This window comes from Pipistrellus hanaki (assembly GCF_964339955.1).
Source record: "Pipistrellus hanaki genome assembly, chromosome: 7".
In the NCBI taxonomy this organism is placed as follows: domain Eukaryota; kingdom Metazoa; phylum Chordata; class Mammalia; order Chiroptera; family Vespertilionidae; genus Pipistrellus; species Pipistrellus hanaki.
Genome location: NC_140509.1, coordinates 30010897 through 30033063, shown reverse-complemented (window position 1 = coordinate 30033063; position 22167 = coordinate 30010897). Strand labels below are relative to the sequence as shown.

Sequence of the window (22167 nt, the reverse complement as noted above, 5' to 3'; positions counted from 1 at the left end):
TGACTTTCAACCTTGACCTTGGGCAGTGCACTGAGATTGTCACTGATGTGGTGTACAGAGAAGCTGCAGTTGCAAGCCTAATAGCTAACAGAACTGCAGGGGTGGCGGGAGTGGGGGCAGGGGGTGTTAGGGCACTAGTAAGCCTATTGCTATTTCTTATTCATTCTCAGAATGACATGCATTCCAGGGACTTGTGAGCATTCAGTGGCCGCTGTGTGTTCAGCCCTGTCCGCATGAACCGTAGCTGTGTTGGGTGGAGGTGGGTGTTTGGGGTCAGGAGCACCTGTGCAAATGTGTGCCCACCATCAGGGTCTTTCCCGTGGCTGGCGATGGGGCGGCCATGTTCACACTGGGCGTGGAGGAGGTGGAGGTGGAGGTGGAGGTGGAGGTGGAGGTGGAGGTGGAGGGACTTTAAGGGCTGAGGGGAAATGGGGAGAGGGGGTGCCAGGGCCCTAGCCTACCTCCCATACAGCAGCTCTGCATTTGCATATTATAATTCCCTTCCAAATTTCAATGGAATAAAGCTGACCTTCAGGACTAAGAGTTTTGAAAACCAGGAAAACTAAGAAAGTTTTCTCTTTCATCAGGAAAGCCCAGCAGACTTGGTAATTATTGTTTCTGAGCATGTACCGGGCGGCAGGCATTTTTAGGCATTCTGTGTGCTTTCTTATCCTCTCAAGACTGAAGGGATGTGCTAATATTTGCATCCTCTGCCACGATAAGGAAACTGAGGCCTAGACACACTAAGTAACTTGTCCAGGGCTGCACAGTGATGAAGCGGTGGAACTGGGATTCAAACTCAGGTCAGTGTGTCCCCAGAGAGGCCTCCCTCCCCCCTGGCCTCTGAACCTTCTCGGCCACCGACTGCCGGTGGCCCAGTTCTTGGTCTCTGAGCCTCTGCTGACTTCATCTGCAGAGCAGAGGAGATGGAAGGCGTCCCGAGAAGGCCTCCTGGGCAGAGCGCCTGGCTCAGCGCTGTAGACACACAGCGACTGGTACGCTCTCAACCAAGAAGCAAGATCAGCTGTGTCTTTGGGCTTAAATGGCTCATACGTTTGTCCAGGGGATCGGCTCAGAGCTGTGTGACTGGCTTTGTGGAGGTCACATCTGGGCCGGGGCAGGCAGCTGTGGGGTAGGGGATCGCTGTATTTCTGGGTTTCCCACCTGTCGATTAGGGATCAGACACCTGCCTTTTGGTGAGGCTGAAGTGAAAATAGATACGCGCAGAAGCTCCTGCTCTTCTGTGAATGTTCGAATCCTCACTGCATCTCACCATTTCAAATCGTTCTCGGAGGCCGTCCGTAAGGCCGTGCAAACTCTTTGCTTTGGGCTTGCGATGAACTTCGTCTCTTTGCCGGCTGGTGGGCCAGTGCTCGTTATCATTCAGTGAATCACCTCTGTGTAGGACGGCATGTGGGGATTAACATTTTGCTTTAGATAAAACATCATTAAAAATGATTTATCAAGAGAAAAAGAAAACAAAGAGATTATTAAAAAGTTGTTGAGAAGCAGATATGTGTTCATTTTCTTAATTTCCCAGCTGGAAAAAAAAAAAAAACTGAAATAAAAAGCATTTGAAAAAAATAAAAAAACAAGAAGCATTTGAGCTTTCAAAAGAAAATGTCATTTATAGCATTCAGATTTGCAAGGTGTTCGGTGTAGCTTGCGCGTCAGCTTGGCCCTGCTGCTGAGAGGGCAGAATTCTTCTCTGTACTAACGACTGAGGGCACAAGGAAGAACTTAAAAGAACGAGTCTCGCCTGGCTGGTGTGGCTCAGTGGATTGAGTGTCCTCCCATGCACCAAGAGGTTCCCGGTTCAATTCCCAGTCAGGGCATATGCCCGGCTCGATCCCCAGTAGGGGGTGTGCAAGAGGCAGCTGATCAACATGTCTCTCTCTCTAGTGTTTCTATCGTCTCCCTCCCCTTTCCTATCTAAAAATCAATGAAAACATTAAAAAAGATAATAATAAGCCTCATCTTTTCTAATTAGGTCACAGGGGAGTTGGATTCTTTTTCACCACCTTGACTTTCCTGAGAGCCCCTAGGAGAGCGTCTGTAGATATAATTCTCATTTGGAATCTGCTGTGGACCATGTATTAGTGCAAATAGTAAGAATTAAAGCTCATTGCTCCGCACCCCTGGCCTGGGGGCTGGCACGCTTGCCAGTTTTCCTTGGCACATAGGTTGGGTTGCCGTGACTACCACTGGTCTCTCTCTCTCTGCACCGACTTCAGAAGTTAGCTGGGTTCTTCCTGGGCACCCTGACATCCCCAAACACTCTGCCCTGCTCCCCACCTCCTTTCCAATCCTGCCAAGGGCCAGGGTCGGCCCAGCATTGCCCCAGGCGGATGGGCCTGCGGTAATGAAGCGTGGCACCCACTGCCCTCAGCCCAGAGTGGGGAGCGTCACTGTCTTCCCGTGTTCGCCTCTACTTTCTAGCCGCCTCTCGAAAAGCTTTGGTGGTGCAGGAATCCCTTCTCCATGAAGCTCCCACACACACATCTCTATAATCCTGCACTTCCTCACTTGTCCGTGAGGTGGCGCTCAAGTCCGCGTCCTGCCTGCCTCCTGCGTCTTCTGCTCTGCGGGGGAGGGCGCCACAGGTCTTCCTGGCACCTCCAGGTCAGGCGCAGCCCCTGGCAGTGGTAGCTTGGATACATTTTTGCTGAGTTCATAAATTTTAACTTTTTTTTTTCTAGTTTAAAGATTATCAAAATTAAAAGATACAGTCTCTCATTCCTTCTAAAACCATCACATTGCCATTATTCTTTAATGGTCAGATTTTTTTTTTTAAAGAGGGAGTTTTGAGGTGTACTCCAGAGAGCTGTGTAAGGAGGGTCTAATTTGTAGGTCTCAACCTGACTACACCTCAGAATTACCCCTTGAGCTTTGAAAAAATACCCAGACCTGCGCTCCATTGCTGACCATCATCTCTGGGTGTGGGGCCTGGTATTGGGGGGGGGGGGGGGGGGGTAATATATTTTTCTAAGTCTTGAGGTGATTATAAAACGCAGCCAGTGTTATGCACAGCTAGTGTAGCTGGCCACAGGCTACTCTCGTGTTCCTTCCTGTGGCTCATTGTAGTCCGTTAGTAGACATGGCTCCCTCCCAAGCCATTCTGGAGGTTTGAGATGAGATAGTCCCACAACAAAACACTTGAAGAATGCTCAGCAAAATTATTCCCATGGAAAGCACTTCCATTGGTCAAGCCAGAAGAATCTGAGCACAGGAAAGGAGTTTTGTTTGTTTGTTTAAAGTCATAGCAATGGAAAAGCACCACCAACAATATAAGTTATGCACTGGAAATGCAAATGTGTTTTTTATAGTGGTAAAGTATACAAAAACATTTATCGTTTTAACCATTTAAAAAATATATTGAGCCCTAACCTGATTGGCTCAGTGGATAGTGTCGGCCTGCTGACTGAAAGGTCCCAGGTTTGATTCCAGTCAAAGGCATGTACCTTGGTTACAGACACATCCCCAGTAGGAGGTGTGCAGGAGGCAGCTGATCGATGTTTCTCATCTATGTTTCTAGTTCTCTATCCCTGTCTCTTCCTCTCTGTAAAAAGTCAATAAAATATATTTTAAAAAATAAAAATAAAAAACATTGATTTCAGAGAGAGAAGGAGATAGAAACATCAATGATGAGAGAAAGTCATTACTGCCTCCTGCACACCCCCTACTGGGGATGGACCCCACAACCTGAGCATGTGCCCTGTAACCAGGAATTGAACCATGACCTCCTGGTTCATAGTTCGATGTTCATCCATTGAGCCACACCGGCTTGGATCTTTTTAAACATTTTTAATTATATAGTGGCATAAAGAACATTCACTTTGTACCACCATCCATCTCTAGAGGTTGATCATCATCACAAAACCCCCCACAACCCCTTTCCTGGTACCTACCATTCTACTTTTCCTCGTGAGTTAGACTGTGCTAGGTATTTCACTTAAGTGGAATTATACAATATTTGTCATTTGTGTCTGGCTTATTTTACTCAGTATGTTTTCAGGGTTTGTGCATGTTGTAGCATGTCAGAACTCATTCCTTTTTAAAACTGAATAATCTTTCATTGTAGACATAGACCACGTTCTGTTTATCTATTCATCCGTTCACGCATATTCTGTTGTTTCCACCTCTGGGCTATTCTGAATACTGCTATGGACGTGGGTGCACAGGCACCGTTGACATCTCACTGCTTCCAGTTATTTTGGGTATATGCCTAGAAGTGGAATTGCAGGGTCACATGGGAATTGTATATTTGAGGAACCGCCATATTTTTTCCCAAATGGCTGCATCACTTTATGGTCCCATGAACAATGCACAAGAGTTCCAACTTCTATCTGTCCTTGCCATCTCTTGTTATTTTAAAAATTATTTCACTTTTACACACTGGGGTTTGAAGAGAGTTAGTTACACAGATATCTCCTCCACCCGTTCTCCTGTGTTTTCTGGGTTGGGATGGTGTGGCGTAGTGGCACATTCAATAGTAGTCACAGATAATGTAAAGTAGAACATCTCAAAGGTGACAAAAAGCATGAGACAGTGATTCTCACACCGGCAGCGCCAAGCCTGTTGATTCTGCCACTCTCACCACGTACCCGGTTCATTTCCCAGCAGAGCCTGTTGGCTGTGCAGCACCAGATCCACTCCCGCCTCTAGACTTCAGTAGTGGGCATGCCTGCGTGCCCTGCTATCAGCCTATTAGGAAGTCACTCACGGATATTTTAAAATTCAGTTAATTAAGCTTATTTTATTCTTAGGATCAAGCTTTCATCTTTGTTCAGCTTCCTGATTGTTTCCTTAGCAGCTTGGTTTTCTGAGATGGTTTATTGTTTTCAGAGTTCAAGATTTAAATGAACCGTTCCTAGATTAAATAAAGAATGCTTCTTAGAAATGAAAGGTGTTTTATTTTTTTCCACAGGGAACAATGGCTGCTAAATAGCTCTTGAGGAGTTTTTAAAACTAGACGAGCATTCTTTTTAGAATGGTTTTCCCTGAAGCAATCAAAGTTTCCGCCCGTGTCCCAGGGCGGACGAACAGCCTACTTAATAGCCAGGCCGTGCTTCTCGTTCCTTTCCGCACTAGAAGAAAATTATTCTAAAGTATAATTGGAAGTAAGTGTGGAAAGCTTACTTGTTTTGTCTGCACTTGGGAAGCAATAGATTAGGAAGGAATCTTTAGCATGGCTGTTACAAAGCACCTTCAGTCTTAGAACCATGAAAACCTGTATAAACACTTGCATGGAACGGTGGCAATTTAGAGATGATGGTAAATAAATAAAGGACAGGTTCCTTTAATATAGCCCTTGCTTTTGCTCTCTATATCTGATTTAAATCTAGAGAAAATGATTCCTGAAACACTATTATTCACGTATTTGTTTTGCAGTTGAATAGTTCACAGATGCCAAGGCTGGAAGGTACAAGATTATGAAATAAAAGCACTTAAGAAGTTACACATTTTTTATTGAGGTATAATTTATATATAACATTATTTTAGGTTCAGATATATGAAGTAATGATTCTATATTTGAAAATTGATCACTACAATAATTCTACTTAACCATCACCACACAGTTAAGATTTTTTCTTCTTGTGATGAGAACTATTAAGATGTACTTCCTTAGCAACCTTCAAAGGTACAATACAGTAATACTAACTATGGTCACCACACTGTACATTGCATCTCCAGGACTTATTTTGTAAATGGAATCTTATACATCTGTACCCATTTTTCCCACTCTCTCCCCCCTGCTTCTATCAACCACCAATCTCTGAGTTTTGTTGTTTGTTTTTTAGATTCCACATATGAATCTGATCATATGGTATTTCTCTTTCTGACTTATCTGACTTAGCATAGTACCCTCAAGGTCCATCCATGATGTCGGAGAAGGCAATAGTTCTTTTATATGGCTGAGTAATATAACATTGCGTGTGCATGAATCACATATTCTTTATCCATTCACCCATCAACGGACTCTTAGGTTGCTCCCTATGTTGGCTATTGTAAACAGTGCTGCAGTGCACATGGGGGTCCACATAGCTCTTTGATTTAGTGTTTTCATTTCCTTTGGATAAATATCCAAAGAGGAATTGCTGGGTCACTTGGAATTTCTATTTTTAATTTTTTAGGAACCTCCCTACTGTTTTCGAAGGTGGCTATACCAGTTTACAGTCCCAGCAACGGTGCACAAGCATACCCTAGTCCAGTGGTTGCCAGCTGGTGGCCCGGAGTCTTGTTTATTTTTTTCATTTGTTTTCCTTGTAAGGATGTATCAGAAAAAAAATATTGCTAAGAGCAGTGTCAAAGTGTTTATTGCCTATGTTTTCTTTTAGGAGTTTTATGGTTCTGGGTCTTACATTTAAGTCTTTAATCCATCTTGAGTTTTTCTTGTATGTGATGTAAGAAGGTTGACTAGTTTCTTTATTTTTGCATGTATCTGTCCAGTTTACCTAATGCCACTTGTTGAAGAGAATGTCTTAACTCTGTTATATATTTTTGCTTCATTTGTCACAGAATAATTGACCACAAAAGTGTGGATTTATTTCTGGGCTCTTTATTCTGTTCCACTGATTTGTCTGTTTTTATGCTATTACCATGCTGTTTTGATTACTATAGCTTTGTACTATAGTTTGATATTAGGTAATATGATACTCCCAACTTGGTTTTTCTTTCTCAAGGTTGCTGTGGCTATTCAGGATCTTTAGTCATTCCATACAAATTTTAGGATTATTTGTTCTAGTGCTCTGGAAATGCCATTTGTATTTTGATAAAGATTCATTAAGTCTATAGATTGCTTTGGGTAATATAGGACATTTTAATTATGTTAATTCTGCTTATCTACGAGCACAGTATGTGTTTCTATTTTATTTTATTTTTTGTATCTTTTTTAATTTTTTTAATGTTGTATGGATTTCTGACTACACATCTTTTACCTCTTTGGTTACATTTATTCATAGGCCCTGGCCAGTGTGGCTCAGTTGGTTGAGCATTGTCATGTGCAGCAAAAGGTCACGGGTTCCATTCCTAGTCAGGGCACATGCCCATGTTGTTGGCTCAATCCCTGGTAAGGGTGGGTGTGGGTGGCAGTTGATCACTGTTTCTCTCTCACATCAATGTTTCTCTCTCTCTTTCCCTCCCTCTCCTTATATCTCTCTCTCTAAAAAAAAAGAGTCAATAAAAAACATTTTTTTTTAAATTACTCCTAGGTATTTTATTTTTTGATGCAATTATAAATGTGATTGTTTTAGTAATTTCTCTTTCTGCCAGTTCATTGTTGGTGTATAAAAATGCAACCAAGCCTTGCCATTGTAGCTCAGTGGTTAAGCACCAACCAGTGAGCCAGAAGGTTGTGGTTTGATACCGGGTCAGAGCGCATGCCCCTGGGTTGCAGGCTTGGTCCCTAGTAGAGGGTGTGCAGGAGGCAGCCAGTTTGTGATTCTCTCTCATCATTGATGTTTCTGTCTCTCTCCCTCTCCCTTCTTCTCTCTGAATTAAAATACTTAAATAATAAAATAAAAATGCAACCAACTTCTGAATATTAATTTTGTATCCTGCTACTTCAGTGAATATATTTATGACTGTTGTAATAATTTGGGGTGGAATTTTTATAGGGTTCTGTATGCATAGTATATCATCTGCAAATAATGACAGTTTTTTTTCTTTAAAAATTTTTTTTAATTGGTTTGAGAGAGAGGAAAGGGAGAGAGGGAGGGGAAGGAGAGAGAGAGAAACAACCACCTGTTGTTCCACCTGTTCACACATTCATTGGCTGATTTTTGCACATGCCCCAACAGGGACTGAACCTGCAACCCTGGTGCATTGGAACCATGCTCCAAACAACTGAACTACCCAGCCAGGGCTTACTTCTTTTCCATTTTATTTATTTTTCTTTTCTAATTGCTCTGGCTAGGACTTGCAATATCATGTTGAGTAGTGGTAAAAGGAGACATGCTTGTCTTGTTCCTGATCTTAAGAAAAATGCTTTTAGTTTTCCCCCACTGAGTATAAGGTTAGCTGTGGGTTTATACGGCCTTTATTATGTTGAGCTAGGTTCCCTCTATTCCCACTTTGCTGAGAGTTTTTATCATAATAAGTGCTGGGCTTTATCAAATGCCTTTTTTGTATCTATTGATATGATCATATAATTTTATCCTCCATTATGTTTATGTGGTGTATCATGCTAATTGATTTGTGGATGTTGAACCAACCTTGCATCCCAGGAATAAATCCCAGTGGATCATGATCTTTTTTTTGTTTCAGTATTTCCAGTTTTATGATAAAAATGCACATGCAGCAAAGATTGTGATATGTCATTTCTCTGCTCTAATTGCATTCAGTACTTGCTGTTGAGCAGCTTTCCTTTCTCTCACCATCTCAACGAATTCCTTACATTGTTTCCTGCAGCACTTCTTTGTCTTCCTGCTATTTCCCCCCACCTTTCAGGTGTACTTAGTGGGTGTGTTTACCAAGCTTGTTACAGAAGCTTCTGTTCTGTGGTCCGGGGTGTGAAGTCTGTGCATGGACCCTCAAATGGTTCTGAAGGTGTATCATTGCTCACCTGGGGCACCACTCCATGCTCTTTAAAATTTACCAAAAGCCCTTTTGTTTATGTCATCTTTTTGTTGAGGGTCAAGTTTTTGAAAGCTCGTTGCTTTGCAGTAACATCTTCAGTGGTTCTCTTGACTCCAGAAGAAGGTATGTTACAGCTGTAACTTCCCATCTGGAATTCGTACCAGCAGAGAAGAGGTTCAGAGGTTTACTCAGTCATTTCAGATCATCGTCTGGCTAATTTTCACTGCCATTCCCACCACCGCCAGTTGATTTCTCTGCATTCTTTAGATGCTTGTCATACATGAGTCTCGGAGTCCTTTTTCTCTTTTCTAATATGCTCATTTATTTCTTCTCTTCCCCCCACCCTACTTCTTTGTTGATGATGTGTTCCATTCCAGCACTGTAAACTTTCTAGTTCAAGGCAGTCATGGTTTTTCCGTTTCTTCCATCATTTTAACCCACTCTGCCTCATTGTCAGAAAAGCGAGTCCAAGTGTTGCATGAGGTTTTGCCTTTCCATTTTAATGTATTTTCTGCGCATGTTTTTCCTTCTTTGCCAGTAGCGCTTGTTGTCTAATTTCTTCCTCTTCTTTCTCTTTAGCTAAACAAGCAACTGCTAATTCAGCTTGTCTTTGGTTTTCTTTAGCTTCTTGCTCCTTCCGTTTTGCTTCTGCTTTTGCTTTCTTTTCTGCTTCTTTCTTGACCTTTTCTTCTCCCTTAATTTTTTGTTCTTGGATTATAGCTGTTTGCATTGTCAACTGCTGTTCTTATCCTGCCCGTTTCCTCTTTTTCCTTTTTCCTTTGTGCTCTCATTGCTCTGTTCTGCTTTTAAGTCCCCCTCTCATCGGGACATTCTGCTTTTTCTTTTTCTTTTTTATTCTTCATCTAAATGAAAAAATTCTCTCCAAGAATAAAAATTATACCAGAAAGAATAAAATACATCTGTATCTTCAAATGATGAATTCATATAACCAAGTGTAGGGACACATTTTTTTTATTTGACCATCTGGAATGTCTTTCAAATACTTGGAAGAAATTATCCTTTGCTTCACTTTTAAAAGGAACCAAGTTATCAAAACTAGGATCTGCACTGTTAAATGCTGGTCTTTTCACCGGATCAGTTAACATTTCCTAAGCTTTAGCAATGCAAGTGAAGTAGTCATTATCTCCTTCTCTTGTTGGTGTGCCAGCTGCTTTCCATTCCTCTGGGTGACGTTTTAAAACCATTGCTTCATGAGCTGCTTTGATCTGTGTCTGTGGAGCTTAGTATCTTCCATGGCCCAGCCCAAGTGCTGCGTAGTGGCCTTGGTGCTGTCAGTCGCTGGATCCAGTGTTTTCAGCATGGGGAATTCTTCTAACTGCAATTCTTCATCTTCCTGATAACTCCTGATGTTTCTGATAACTCCTTCTCCTCCAGTTTCTGAAAAGAGGCAGAAGCACTTCTGTTTCTCTTAACAAAAGCTTCAAACCATCTCCCCACGGGTTCAGATTGGCAGTGTTGAGGCTGGACGGGAACTGGTAAGAGAGGTTTCCGTGTGTTGCTTGGAATAAATCAGCGATCAGAGGGTTGGCGATGGCAGTGCCTTGGCCACAGCAGTGATCAGCAGGAGCAGCTTGGTAGCTCCCGGGCCAGCCTGTGTCCTGGGTGGAGGGCACTTAGCATCACATCTCCTTGCCCCAAGTTCTTCCTACATCCTGCTCTGAGCCTCCCACCTTGGCTCTCCAATGGCCTGTATGATCTTTTTAATGTATTGCTGAATTTGGTTTGCTAGTATTTGTTGAGGATTTTTGCTTCTATGTTCATCAGGGATTAGCTTATAACCTTTTTTTTTTTTTTTTTTTTTTTTTTTCCCCCCTAATGTCTGTGATTTGATCAGTGATGCTGGCCTTGTAAAATGAGCTTGGGAGCCTTCCCTCTTCTGGAGTTATTTGGAATCGTTTGAGGATAGCTGCTGAGCCAACACGGATCATTTCTTGTCTTTTCCGTAATAGGCATTCTAGCAGGCGTGAGGCGATAGCTCATTGTGTTTTCTTATTTGCATTTTCCTAATGATTAGTGATGTTGGGCACCTTTAATTTACCTGATGGCCATTTACTAGGATATGGGAAAGCAAGGAACTCAGAAAAGCCAAACAGCCTTGAAAAATAACAAGGTTGAAAGACTTACACTTCCTGTTTTGAAAACTTATTATAAAGCTACAGTAGTAAAGACAGTGTGGTACTGGCATAAACAAACATGCGAATCAATGGAAATAAATTGAAAGTCCAGAAATAAACTTACATTTATAGCCAGTTGATTTTTGCCACAGGTGCCAAGACCATTCAATAGAGAAAGAATAATCTTTTTAAAAAATGTACTCAGAATTATAAATATTGTATATTAAAAGCTATTTAATCATATCCTTAAAAGGCCAATTAGATTCTTAGGATATATTCCCAGAAGTGGGATTGCTGGGGGGAAATGACAGTTCCATTTTTTTTTTTTTTTTTTTTTTTTTTTTGAGGGAACTCCTTACTGTTTTCCATAGTGGTTGCACCCAGTCTGCATTCTTTCTTATATATTATCTATATTATAAAAACTTAGTGGCCCTAATGCCATAATGACCAAAGACTGGTCAGCAGGAGGGTGTGTGTACAGCGAGGCGCCCAGGTGGGGACTGGGCTGGGTCCGCAGCGTGGTGGGACTTCACTCTGGGTCTCGCAACGCAGCGGGGCTTGGGGGAGTCCCCGGTCTCACACGATTTCCTACGGGCCTGCATCTCGCACGATTTCACGTACTGGGTCACTAGTTAATACCGTATTTTTCGGACCATAAGACGCACTTTTTTTCCCCCAGAAGTGGGGGGAAAAAGTCCCTGCGTCTTATGGTCCAAATATAGCCTACACATATACTGTAAAAAAGAAGTTTTTTTACTTGCCCGGCTCTGTGTGGTCTCTGTGTGCTTGCCCGGCTCTAAAATGGTTCTAAATGCTGCTGTTTACTTTACAGGGTTGATTACATGTGTTTATGACTGTGATGTTGGGTTTTAATGCACATAAAATATTTTAGGACACTATTTGTTTCAGAATCTTTTTTTCTTCATTTCCCTTCTCTAAAAACTGGTGCATCTTATGGTCCGGTGCGTCTTATGGTCCAAAAAATACGGTATATATTTTTATTGTTTCAGAGAGGAAAAGGGAGGGAGAGATGGAAACATCAATAATGAGAGAGAATCACTGATTGGCTGGCTGCCTCCTTCATGCTCCCTCCTGGGGATGGAGCCCGCAACCCGGGCATGTGCCTCTGACCAGAATCAAACTTGGGACCCTTCGGTCAGAGGCTGATGCTCTATCCACTGGGCCAAACCAACTAGGGTGCCAGTCTGCATTCTTATCAGCAGTGTACTAGGATTCCCTTATCTCCACATCCTCGCCAGCATTTATTTTTTTTAATATATTTCATTGATTTTTCACAGAGAGGGAGAGAGAGAGCTAGAAACGTCGATGAGAGAGAAACATCAACCAGCTGCCTCTTGCACACCCCCTACCAGGAATGTGCTTGCAACCAACATACATGCCCCTGACCAGAATCGAACCCAGGACCTTTCAGTCCGCAGACCGATGCTCTACTGCTGAGCCAAACTGGTTTCGGCAGCATTTATTTTTTGTTGACTTATTAATGTTAGCCATTCTGGCAGGTATGAGGTGATACATCTCTGATAATTAGTGACCTTGAGCATTTTTTTCTTACGTCTCTTGGGCATCTGTATGTCCTCTTTGGAGAAATGTCTAGTCAGGCCTTTGCCCATTTTTTAAAATAGGATTGTTTGTGTTTCTGGTGTTGAGTTGTATAACTTCTTTATATATTTTGGAGATTAGCCTCTTATCTGATGAATCATTGGCAAATACGTTCTCCCATACTGTGGATTACCTTTTTGCTTTGCTGATGGTTTCTTTAGCTGTGCAGAAGCTTTTTGATTTGATGTAGTCCCATTTGTTTATTTCCCCTTTCCCTCTGAGACATAATGAGCAAAAATACTGCTCCAAGAGATGTCTGAGATTTTACTACTTATGTTTTCTTCTAGGTATCTTATTTTGTTGTTGTTGTTGCAATGGCAAATGGGATTGGTTTTTTGGGTTCTCTTTTCTGAGAATTCATTATTGGGATATAAAAATGCCATTGATTTCTAGATGTTGATTTTTGTATCCTACTACTTGCCAATTTATTAAATCTAGTATTTTATGGTGGGTTCTTTAGGGTTTTCTATATATAATACCTTGTCATCTGCAAATAAGGAGTTTTACTTCCTCCTTCCCAATTTGGATGCCTTTTATTTCTTCTTTTCTGATTTTTGTGGCTATGACTTCCAACACTGTGTTGAACAAGAGTGGTAAAAGTGGGCATCCCTGTCTTGTTCCTGATCTTAAGGGAAACAGTTTTTGCCTATTGAGTATTACATTGGCTAAAGGTTTTTCATGTAAGGCTTTTATTATGTTGAGGTATGATTCCTCAATTCCCATTTTGTTGAGTTTTTATCTTTATGGGTGCTGGATTTTGTCGAATGCTTTTCCTGTATCTATTGATATGATCATGTGTTTTCACCCTTCATTTTGTTTACGTAATGTATCACATTTATTGATTTGCAAATATTGTACCAACCTTGCATCCCTGGAATAAATCCCACTTATTCCTGATGTATGATCTTAATATATTGTTGGGTCCAACTTCCTAATAGGATTTTAGCATCTATGTTCATCAGGGAAACAGGCCTATAATTTTCTTTTTGTGTAGTGTAGGGTTTGGAATTAGGATAATGCTGGCCTTGTAAAATTAGCTTGGGAGTCTTCCTTCCTTGTGAATTTTTTGGAATAGTTTGAGGAGGATTGTGATTTTCAGCTATAAATTTATTTAATGGGTAAAAGGTTATTCGGACCATTTCTTCATGATAATGAAAGCTTTGATAGCTTATATCTTTCAAGGAATTTGTCCATTTTTATATTTTGAAATTTACTGCCACAAAGTTGCTCATAATACTTCTTTGTTATCAATTGAATCTTTTATAGAATATGTACTGCTACTCCTCTCTCATTCTGGTATTGGTAATTTGTGTATTCTCTTTTTCCCCTAAACATGGGTAGATGTTATCAGTTTTGTTGACCTTTTCCCCCTAAGGGCATGGTTTAAATTTCACTTATCTCTTTTATTGTTTTCCATTTCTGTTTCAGTGATTTTGGCTCTTTTAGTTATTCATATATTTTCTTACTATTCTCTTTGGGTTTCATGTACTCTTTCTAGTGTACAAAGGCAGGAACTTAAGATATTGAGTCAAGACCTTCCTTTTTATCTAATAAAAGTGCTTAGTACTTTTAAAAAATGCTCATGTTCCTTGTAAATACTGCTGTAAATGCCATCCATAGGTTTTGGTGGCTTGTTCTGTTTTCATTCCCTTTTGATTCCTCCTTTGAGCCATATCTTTAGAATTATGTCGTTTAGTTTCCAAATATTAGATTTTCTTAGATGTCTTTATATTATTGATTTCTATTTTAATTCCATGTGGTCAGAGAAATACTTTGTGCAATCTGTATTCTTTTAAATTTATTGAGACTTGATTCATGGCCCTACCATAAGCTTATCTTGATAATGTACCATGTGTACTTTTGTGCATTCTGCCTGGGGTGGCTTGCTCTGTGAATGTCAAGTTGGTTCTTAGTATTGTCTGTCTTATGTAGCCTTGGGATTTTTTAAAATTGTAAAATTTTCAGTTATTTCTTCAAATATATGTTTCTATCACCATCTCCCACCTTTCATTCCTTTACTCTGTTTCTGTATTTGCATGCGTATTTGTGTTTCCTTTTAGTAGTTTCTGTCATTGTCTTCTAATGTGTTATCATGTGTTAATCCTAACCAGTAGGTTTTTCATCTCAAGACATATTTTTTTCATCACAATGAGATCACTTTGAGCCTTATTTTTTAAAGTAAATTTTTATTGATTTCAGAGAGGAAGGGCAAGGGAGAATCATTGGTTGGCTGCCTCATGCATACCCCCTACTGGGGATTGAACCCACAACCTAGGCGTATGCCCTGACTGTGAATCAGACCATGACCTCCTGGTTCACAGGTCAATGATCCATCACTGAGCCACTGTGGCCAGCACTTTTGGACTTTTTATGTCTTCCATATCTCTGCTTGGCATGTTCAATCTTCCCCTACCTTTCTGAATATATGAAGAATATTTATAATGTTTTAATGCCCTTGTTCTATAATTCTGCCACCAATGTCATTTCTGGGTTTGTTTCTGTTGACCGATTTTTCTTTTATTTACAGGATTATAGTGTCTTGTCTCTTTGTACTCCTGGGAATTTTTGTATCAGGTATTTTGAATTTTATGTTGCTAGGTACTATAAAGATACATGCTCATTTGTTTTATATATTATGTATACATACATTTATACACACACATCCACATTAGGAGTGAAACGCATCTGCACTGCCTCCCCTTTTTGTGTATTTTACATTTTTCTGGGATAAAACTAAGTTATTCAGAAGCATTGTAATCCTTTCCGGGCTGGCTCTTAAAGGTTTGATAGGCATCTCAACCTTTAGGTCAGGGCTAATGTGACCCCGCAGTGAACACAATAATCTCGCAGCTCCTCTTCCAGGTTCCCCATCCTCCATTCCACTCTGGTTGTTGGGAGGGTGACCTGACCCAGCCCGGAGAGCGCGCCAAGAACAGCCCACCTGCTTCTCTCCAGGCTCTTGACTGGGCCGCAGGAAGTTCCAAGAGCATTTTCTGACCTTCAGTGGGACGTGAGCAGAGCCCTCTGCAGACCAGAGGCTCTCTGTGGGGCTCTGTGCTGTGGATTCTCACTGACTCGGCCTCCTGCTGTGTTTCCTCAGCTTTAGGGACTGCAGAGCTGAGAGCTCCCTCCCCACGGTGGAGCCTGTGGACTACTCCCTTCAGGCAAGAAGCCGAGGCAATTGTAGGGCTTGTGCTTCTTTTTCTTTTTCAGAGATCTTTGTCCTGCACGCCTCTTTTCCCAAACATTTTATCTGGACTTAGATAAGACAGTAGGGAAAACCCAGCCCTTGTTGCTCCATCTTGTCCCCAAACGGAAATTATTTGTTGGACTTTAAATGTCTTCCAAATGTTTCCATTTATTAACCAATAAACACCTACTAAAGCAGGCCCTGTCCCTCTGACCAAGAGGGGATATATCCTGACCCGTCCCCCATGCCACTGGAAGTCAGGAAAGCCTGCGTTCATAGCATAACCAGGTTTAATTTGTACTTTATTTTTTACACAACTGACCAGGACAGAGGATCCTATCCCCATGATTTTTATAAGGCTCAGGATATCTCAATAGCCGCTGCAAACATCTTTAAAGCTAGATTAATTTCACTAAAAATAGTAAAGGGTAAATGTAATATTTGAGGCAGATACAGTTTGAAATGGAGACAAGTCAAGATATCCATCTTGGGTTGAAAGCAATGGCTTAGGAGCTAAAAGTCTGCTTCCGGAGGGAGAGCTCTCTCCCAGCTTCACAGCAGGTCAGGTGATTCCCCAGAAGGCAGCCAGGGCGTGGCCTAGTTAGCACTTCCTGGGTGCTGTGCTCCCTGGGACCTGCCTGCTGTCAGGTCACTGAGCTGGAGCCTGGCAGAGAAAGGGGAGGTGGGAGTGAAGAGCATCTGAACGCCCCCCCCCCCCCCCTTCGCGTGACAGAAACTATTGTAGAAAACCACTTGGCTCCTCTGGTCAGCTGCCCGCTGGGTGCCAGCCTTTCTGGGCCATGCCCTTGGCCAGGGAAGCCAGGAAAGGAGTGATTTTTTTTTTTTTTTTGCCCGACCTGGATGGCTCAGTGGTTGAGTGTCAACCGATGAACCTGGTCAGATTCATTCCAGGTCAGGGCACATGTCCAGATTGCAGGCTCAATCCCTGTGTGGGCATACAGGAGGCAGCCGATCAATTATTCTCTTATTGATGTTTCTCTTTTCCTCTCCTTCCTCTGAAATTAATAAAACTACATATTTTTTAAATATAAAAAAACAAATGTATTAAATGGCCTAATATATCCTACAGATTTCCAACCCACCCACATTTTTCAGATTGAACTACACCAGGAACCAACCAAGTATTTATTATTCATGTTCTACCAAATTAACCTTTTTCTATCCATGTCTTCTAAACTCAAGGAAAACCAGCGGTGGTATGTTATCCACTCAGAGATGTTAAAGGAGGCAGAGATGTTAAAGGAGGCAGAACTGGGTGGGCTCTCGCATAATTACCTCGAGCTCAATTAGGCTGAGTGTGAATGCTTTCCTGCTACCTTTAGTCTTAGCTGTCCCCGGAGTGTCTAATATTGGGTGTGATGACTTCTGTGAAATAGCAGCTTGTAGAATCCACCCTTTATTATCAAGACTAGACTGTTCACAGATCCCCACCCCGCCGGTGTACACCTCTGTGAAGGCACCAAGCACACTGTACTGTAATGTCTGTTTTTCTTAAGACTATAATACAGGTAATGCTCCTTTTCAACTTTGTGAACTAGGTCCTGGCACATAGTAGCCTATAAAATTGCTCTTGGTATGACCAAAATTATATAGAAAAAAGAAAAGTATACCAATGTTTTAAAGTTTCTTTTTATGCTTTTTTTTTTTTTTTTTTTTTTAAATTTCTCACAAAGGATTTGCTGTAAGCCTTCAAGTCATCTTGTCCAACCCAAAAGCTGTATTTAAGCGCCGTGGATCCCAGCCAGGGATGCAAGAATCTGACTTTCTAAAACAGATAACCACCGTTGAAGAACTGGAACCGAAAGCAAATAACTGTACCAAGGTATTCACTTCACATGTGCTGCTTGATGTAGCTGCATGCTGGCATTGAGTCTGGCTACCCCACAGATTTCCCTCCCTCCCTAGGTCCTCGTGTGGCACACTCGCACAGAGAAGGTTAATCTAGCCAACGAGCCTAAGTACCACCTGGACACAGTGAAGATCGAGGTGTGAATGGGAGCAGCAGTGGGTGAGGAAGAGGACGTTTGAAGATTAGGCTACAGAGCATTCAGGTATTGTTCATTTTACTTCAGTACAACAGCCTTTATTGACATCTGATGGACATCTGTTTAGACAGAGCTTGTCAGTTAACATAAGCTAATCAGTTGGTATAAAATGTGTTTGTCTTCATTTGTTCTGCATGTTTTCTCTACAACTAAACTGGAAGATCTTTGTACAGTGCAGCTAATGACACTGCAGGTACCACTTTTAGTATCTTACATACTTTTCTTTTTTCCCCATTTGGCCTTATATTTGGTAGAACTGAACAGGTTTTAGAAACAGATGACAAATATTTTGTCCCCAATTCCTGACTTAGCAACATTAAGTAATTTATGTAAGGTTGGTGGCAGTATACACTGTAGGAAATGAAACCCACAAAAAAAAAGTCTATGGATTCATCTATTTAATATAGGGATAGAACATTTTGTCAATACTAGGCACCATAAAATGTAAACACAATTACTGTCATAAACCTGGATATACCTTCAAGGACTGAAAGTGGCTTTGTTTAGTTACCCTGTTTGCATATAGTGCAGAGAAAGATCTTCATATTAGCACTATGTACATAAGAGGAGATCCAAATTACAAGAGGCGGATAAAATTCAAATTCTTTAAATATTGTTAAACTAAGTTTTACAGTAGCATCCAGGTTTATCTTCCTTTCACTAACCACGTTCCCTGTTAAGCACATCATAACAATAGCACAGTGAAGGAAATGATGAAATAAAAGAATTTTGATACACTAGAAAACAGTGCTCAGTGATACATTTACATTCTATTTATGATTAACCATTTGATCATACAGTACCTTCCTACGAGATTACTGGCTAATTTGGGGGTGGGGTTTATACTGTTAGAGGTATTACTAACATGATAACTATTTTCCTTATATGCAAACATTAGAGCTATAATTTTATCGAGTAAAACTGATTATGCAAGTTGACTGAGCAGCTTCTCAAATAATGTGGCTTATGAAGTTACGGGAACTATGAGCAAAGCTGCCCTGGACATAAAATAGTTTCTCAACCTGCTTTTCACCACATCAAATTTAATCAGTACAAACCAACACAGTCAATCAGGTAATTCTTAATGTGAACAAATGGGGAAAAAGAAAAAATATATATGTACATGAATAAACAGGGGAACTTAGATGCATTTCAGCAAGGAATGTAGGTGGTAGCTCTGGATGAAACGCGTGTGCAGTCCTCACTTCCACAGCTGTGTGCTGAGAGTCTGACCCGAGGAGCCTCCAGACCATCCTGCTGTGGTGTTGGGGGGCTGGGCAAAGCCCAGCGCGGGGCTCGCAGTGCCCATACTCATGCCAGCCATCTGCTGGTTCACCTGTGAGGTAACACAGGGCTCAGTTTAAGCAGCTCACTTCACTTTCAAATCTTATTTCTTTAACCAAAGTTAGAGTTTTTAAGGTACCCGATTTTATTAGAAGCTGTCTCAAGGAGATACTGAAGCTTAATAGCAATTACAATGAGTATTTTTTTTTTGTCCATGTAAAAATCAGTCAAAGCTCCTTGGTAAAAGCAAACCATCACATGCTTATTTCTCTGCAGAAAGCAACTACAGCTTTTTCCCCCATTTTTAGCACTGTATTATATTTATTCATTTTCTAGACTCAATTTCTTGTCCCAAAAAATTAATCACAACTGAAAAAGTGCCAAAGCAATCTTTCAATTTGTATCTAGGTATAATGAGTCCAATATTCTTTCAACTCAAGAAGTGCTTTACTAAAAACTAAGGAAATTCTAGAAGGTAAAATACTCCAAAATTAAAAATTGTGTATTATAGCTATTATTCAGTTTTAAAACATTTTAAATGGTTATATATACCTTGTAAATATTAAAGGTTAAACATCTAAAATTGTAATTATTTGATAAGGTATAAGATTTAATGTTTTCTTCCACTGGAGTCATGTATGTATATAAGCATCTTAACCCTTCCTTGTGGTTCTTAACTTCTAAGATGACAGGTTAAGGAAAGACAAGAGCATCGACTACAATGTACAGAGTGGAGTTAAACCTATGCTCAAGGTTGGATTGTATTCTTTTCAACAAGTTTGTTTGCAGTTTTTCAAAGACACTAATGTGGATTACATCACTCTAATGAGGCATAAGTGTCTATAGCGGCAGATCAGTTCCGATACTTACTCAAGGTTGTTTTAGCTACCTTGTCGATGGCCAATAGCTCATGTAGGGAGTACTGGAGAACAGCCTCCAGCAGGCTTGGAAGTAAGCGTTGGCTCTTTCCTGGTTCATCCAGCACATTAACCTGAGCTTACTTCAGCATTCTGGCACATACAAGCTGTTACTGCCACTTGGTACTTACCATTTTTTTAAGATTCCCAGAGATGAGAGACCAGTGTCATATAGATATTCCTTTAAAAATAACTTGGGAGCATTCATAGGATACATAGTGATTTTGCTAATGTTGGTTAAAAATCATTATTGACTATTCCTTGAATGCTCTCAAGGTGAAACACCTGTCTAGAACAGGAGCCAAAATGCTAAAAACAGGTGAGATCTTACCAAAGAGGAAGTGTAAAGGGAAGAAAAGTCAGGACAGAGCACCTAATATAGAGAAACTCATTTGAAGGAGGTAGTGTACTAGTAATGTCATATCTTGGACTAAACTAACTTAGGTAGAAACAGGATTTTATAATATGAAGGGATATCTGAAACAAATATGGACTTGTTCACATCTTATGGGAATTCTTGAATTAGTGGGTACTCTTCTTAAATAAAAAGGAAATATGTTATAGAGATTTTTGAACAGAAAGATTTTCCCCTAATTTATGAACGTTACACCCCTTCTCAAATTAGTGAAGACAGGTAGGTCCAAAGTAGACTATAAAACGCCCCACAGGGAGCTGGGGAAAGCATGTTACTAATTTCAAAGGTGATAGGTAATTTCTAGCTGTTACAACTAAATTAGGGATGTCCACTATTACAGTTATATTAGAAATGAAAAAAAAAAATACTTCTTTACAAAGACAGGTCATTTGTCTGATATAACTTCATTATCCCTCCTCTTTCTGCCAGATTATTAGATTTAAATACAAATAAAACAATTTAGAAAGTTAAGTCTGATTTCTTCGATCCTGGATAAAGTGGAGAATAAAAGATCCTTACCTGCGACAGGTTCCACTGGGGCTGTTGAGCTTGTGGCAGGCCAAACTTACTCGGGGGTGCACCCATCTGTCCTACCATTCCTCCTTGGGGGGCAATCACATTCTGAGGCAGTGGCATCACACCAGTTTGTGCATTTCCCATAAACCCATTGGGGATGGGCATGCCCACCATCATGCTTGCACTCTGTCCCATCACATTGCCCATAAGGCCAGGAGCTGCAGGCACAGGTACACCCATTGATGGAAAACCTTGAAATGCAGTCGGTGCTTGTGAGGTAAATGGTATATTTGTGGGTCCCATAAATACACCTGTATCATAAGAACCATGAAAAGAAAATGAAGAGAACAGGGCTACTGTATAGCTGCACTCAATTCTATAATCACAGAAAAACAATTGCCATTTTTCTGAACTACCCATAGCAAAATTTTTAGTTCCTGTCTGGCTTTTCAGACCAACTCATAGCCTACACTCTCAGAGATGGATATTTTTAGAAGCAGACAAATCAGTTATGAACCTGAGCAATTTTAATTAGGATAAATACATGGATAGAAAAATATCCATTGTGAAGACCAACCTGCGTGGCATTAGATGATGTGCTGTTTCTGCTAACCAAACGCACAGGTGCAAGTTCACTGTGCCTGGCTTTAAGGGAAGCAGGTGGGATCTCATTAGTCTGACAGATTAAAACTGTGTAAACAAATCTTACCTTGCTAGTATTAAAATTATTTTTTAAATATCAAACTGTTTTTGGAATTCATGTAATAATTCAGACTGCTTATTGTTTACTTGCAGAAAAAATACCATTCTGTACAGTTATAAACTTCATGCAAATCAAATTCAAATAATTATTCAAAGATAATCCATGTCCTAAAAGCTTGTGAAACAACATTAAGTGATATGTGAACAGCTTGTTAATTCTAAGTGAATAAAGTTTTGTGACTCCTGTACCTGCTTTTTAATTCTAATGCTTCATTCATTTCAGTTGTGTAAATTGCAACAACAAAAGCATCCATTACATAGAAAAATGGGGAAGAAATATACTTGATATATTATAACCACGAAGGCTCACTTCCAGTAATGCCAGTGCAGTCCCTGAAAGCAGACTTCAAAATGAATTACCAGGAGTGCTCTGCGGCTGCACGGTCCCTGCGCCATACAGGGACAAGATGGAGTCTTTGGAGAGTTGTTTCTTTGTCACCTCTTCTGACTTGGTCGTTTGTTCAGTGAATAGATCCAGATCCCCAGATGTTACTGTAGACACAGTGGTGGCTGCTGGTACAGAGGACGTCCCCTGAGACAAATACCAAAACACACTGTCGAACTGTGCATACTAAAACATGGTTCATCCATTACTTAAAATCCAAGTGCAGTTATGAAATTAGAAATTCAACAACTTGTAGAAGGTAAATGGTGCATTAAAGAGGATCATTCACAATGCCACACA

The 22167-nt window shown here is 40.7% G+C and overlaps 2 protein-coding genes and 1 pseudogene across 5 annotated transcripts in view; 1 reads left to right on the top strand and 2 right to left on the bottom strand.

The window, feature by feature from the left end:
- Nucleotides 1–18702, top strand: part of B3GAT2 (beta-1,3-glucuronyltransferase 2) — a 52356-nt gene extending 33654 nt beyond the window's left edge. The window contains exons 3-4 of the mRNA XM_084890409.1: nt 17217–17365; nt 17449–18702. Coding sequence (XP_084746535.1) covers nt 17217–17365; nt 17449–17535 — 236 coding nt within the window. The 3' untranslated portion in view covers nt 17536–18702. The remainder of the gene's footprint in view (nt 1–17216; nt 17366–17448) is intronic.
- LOC311625329 (dnaJ homolog subfamily C member 2-like) lies at nt 5475–9913 on the bottom strand (annotated as a pseudogene). The gene has a single exon. The product of its transcript is annotated as a dnaJ homolog subfamily C member 2-like (transcript).
- Nucleotides 17972–22167, bottom strand: part of SMAP1 (small ArfGAP 1) — a 101749-nt gene continuing 97553 nt past the window's right edge. For all 3 annotated transcript variants that reach the window (XM_084890404.1, XM_084890405.1, XM_084890406.1), the window contains 3 exons: nt 21843–22014; nt 20724–21031; nt 17972–18924 (listed from right to left, as the gene is read on the bottom strand). In XM_084890404.1, coding sequence (XP_084746530.1) covers nt 18790–18924; nt 20724–21031; nt 21843–22014 — 615 coding nt within the window. In that variant the 3' untranslated portion in view covers nt 17972–18789. The remainder of the gene's footprint in view (nt 18925–20723; nt 21032–21842; nt 22015–22167) is intronic.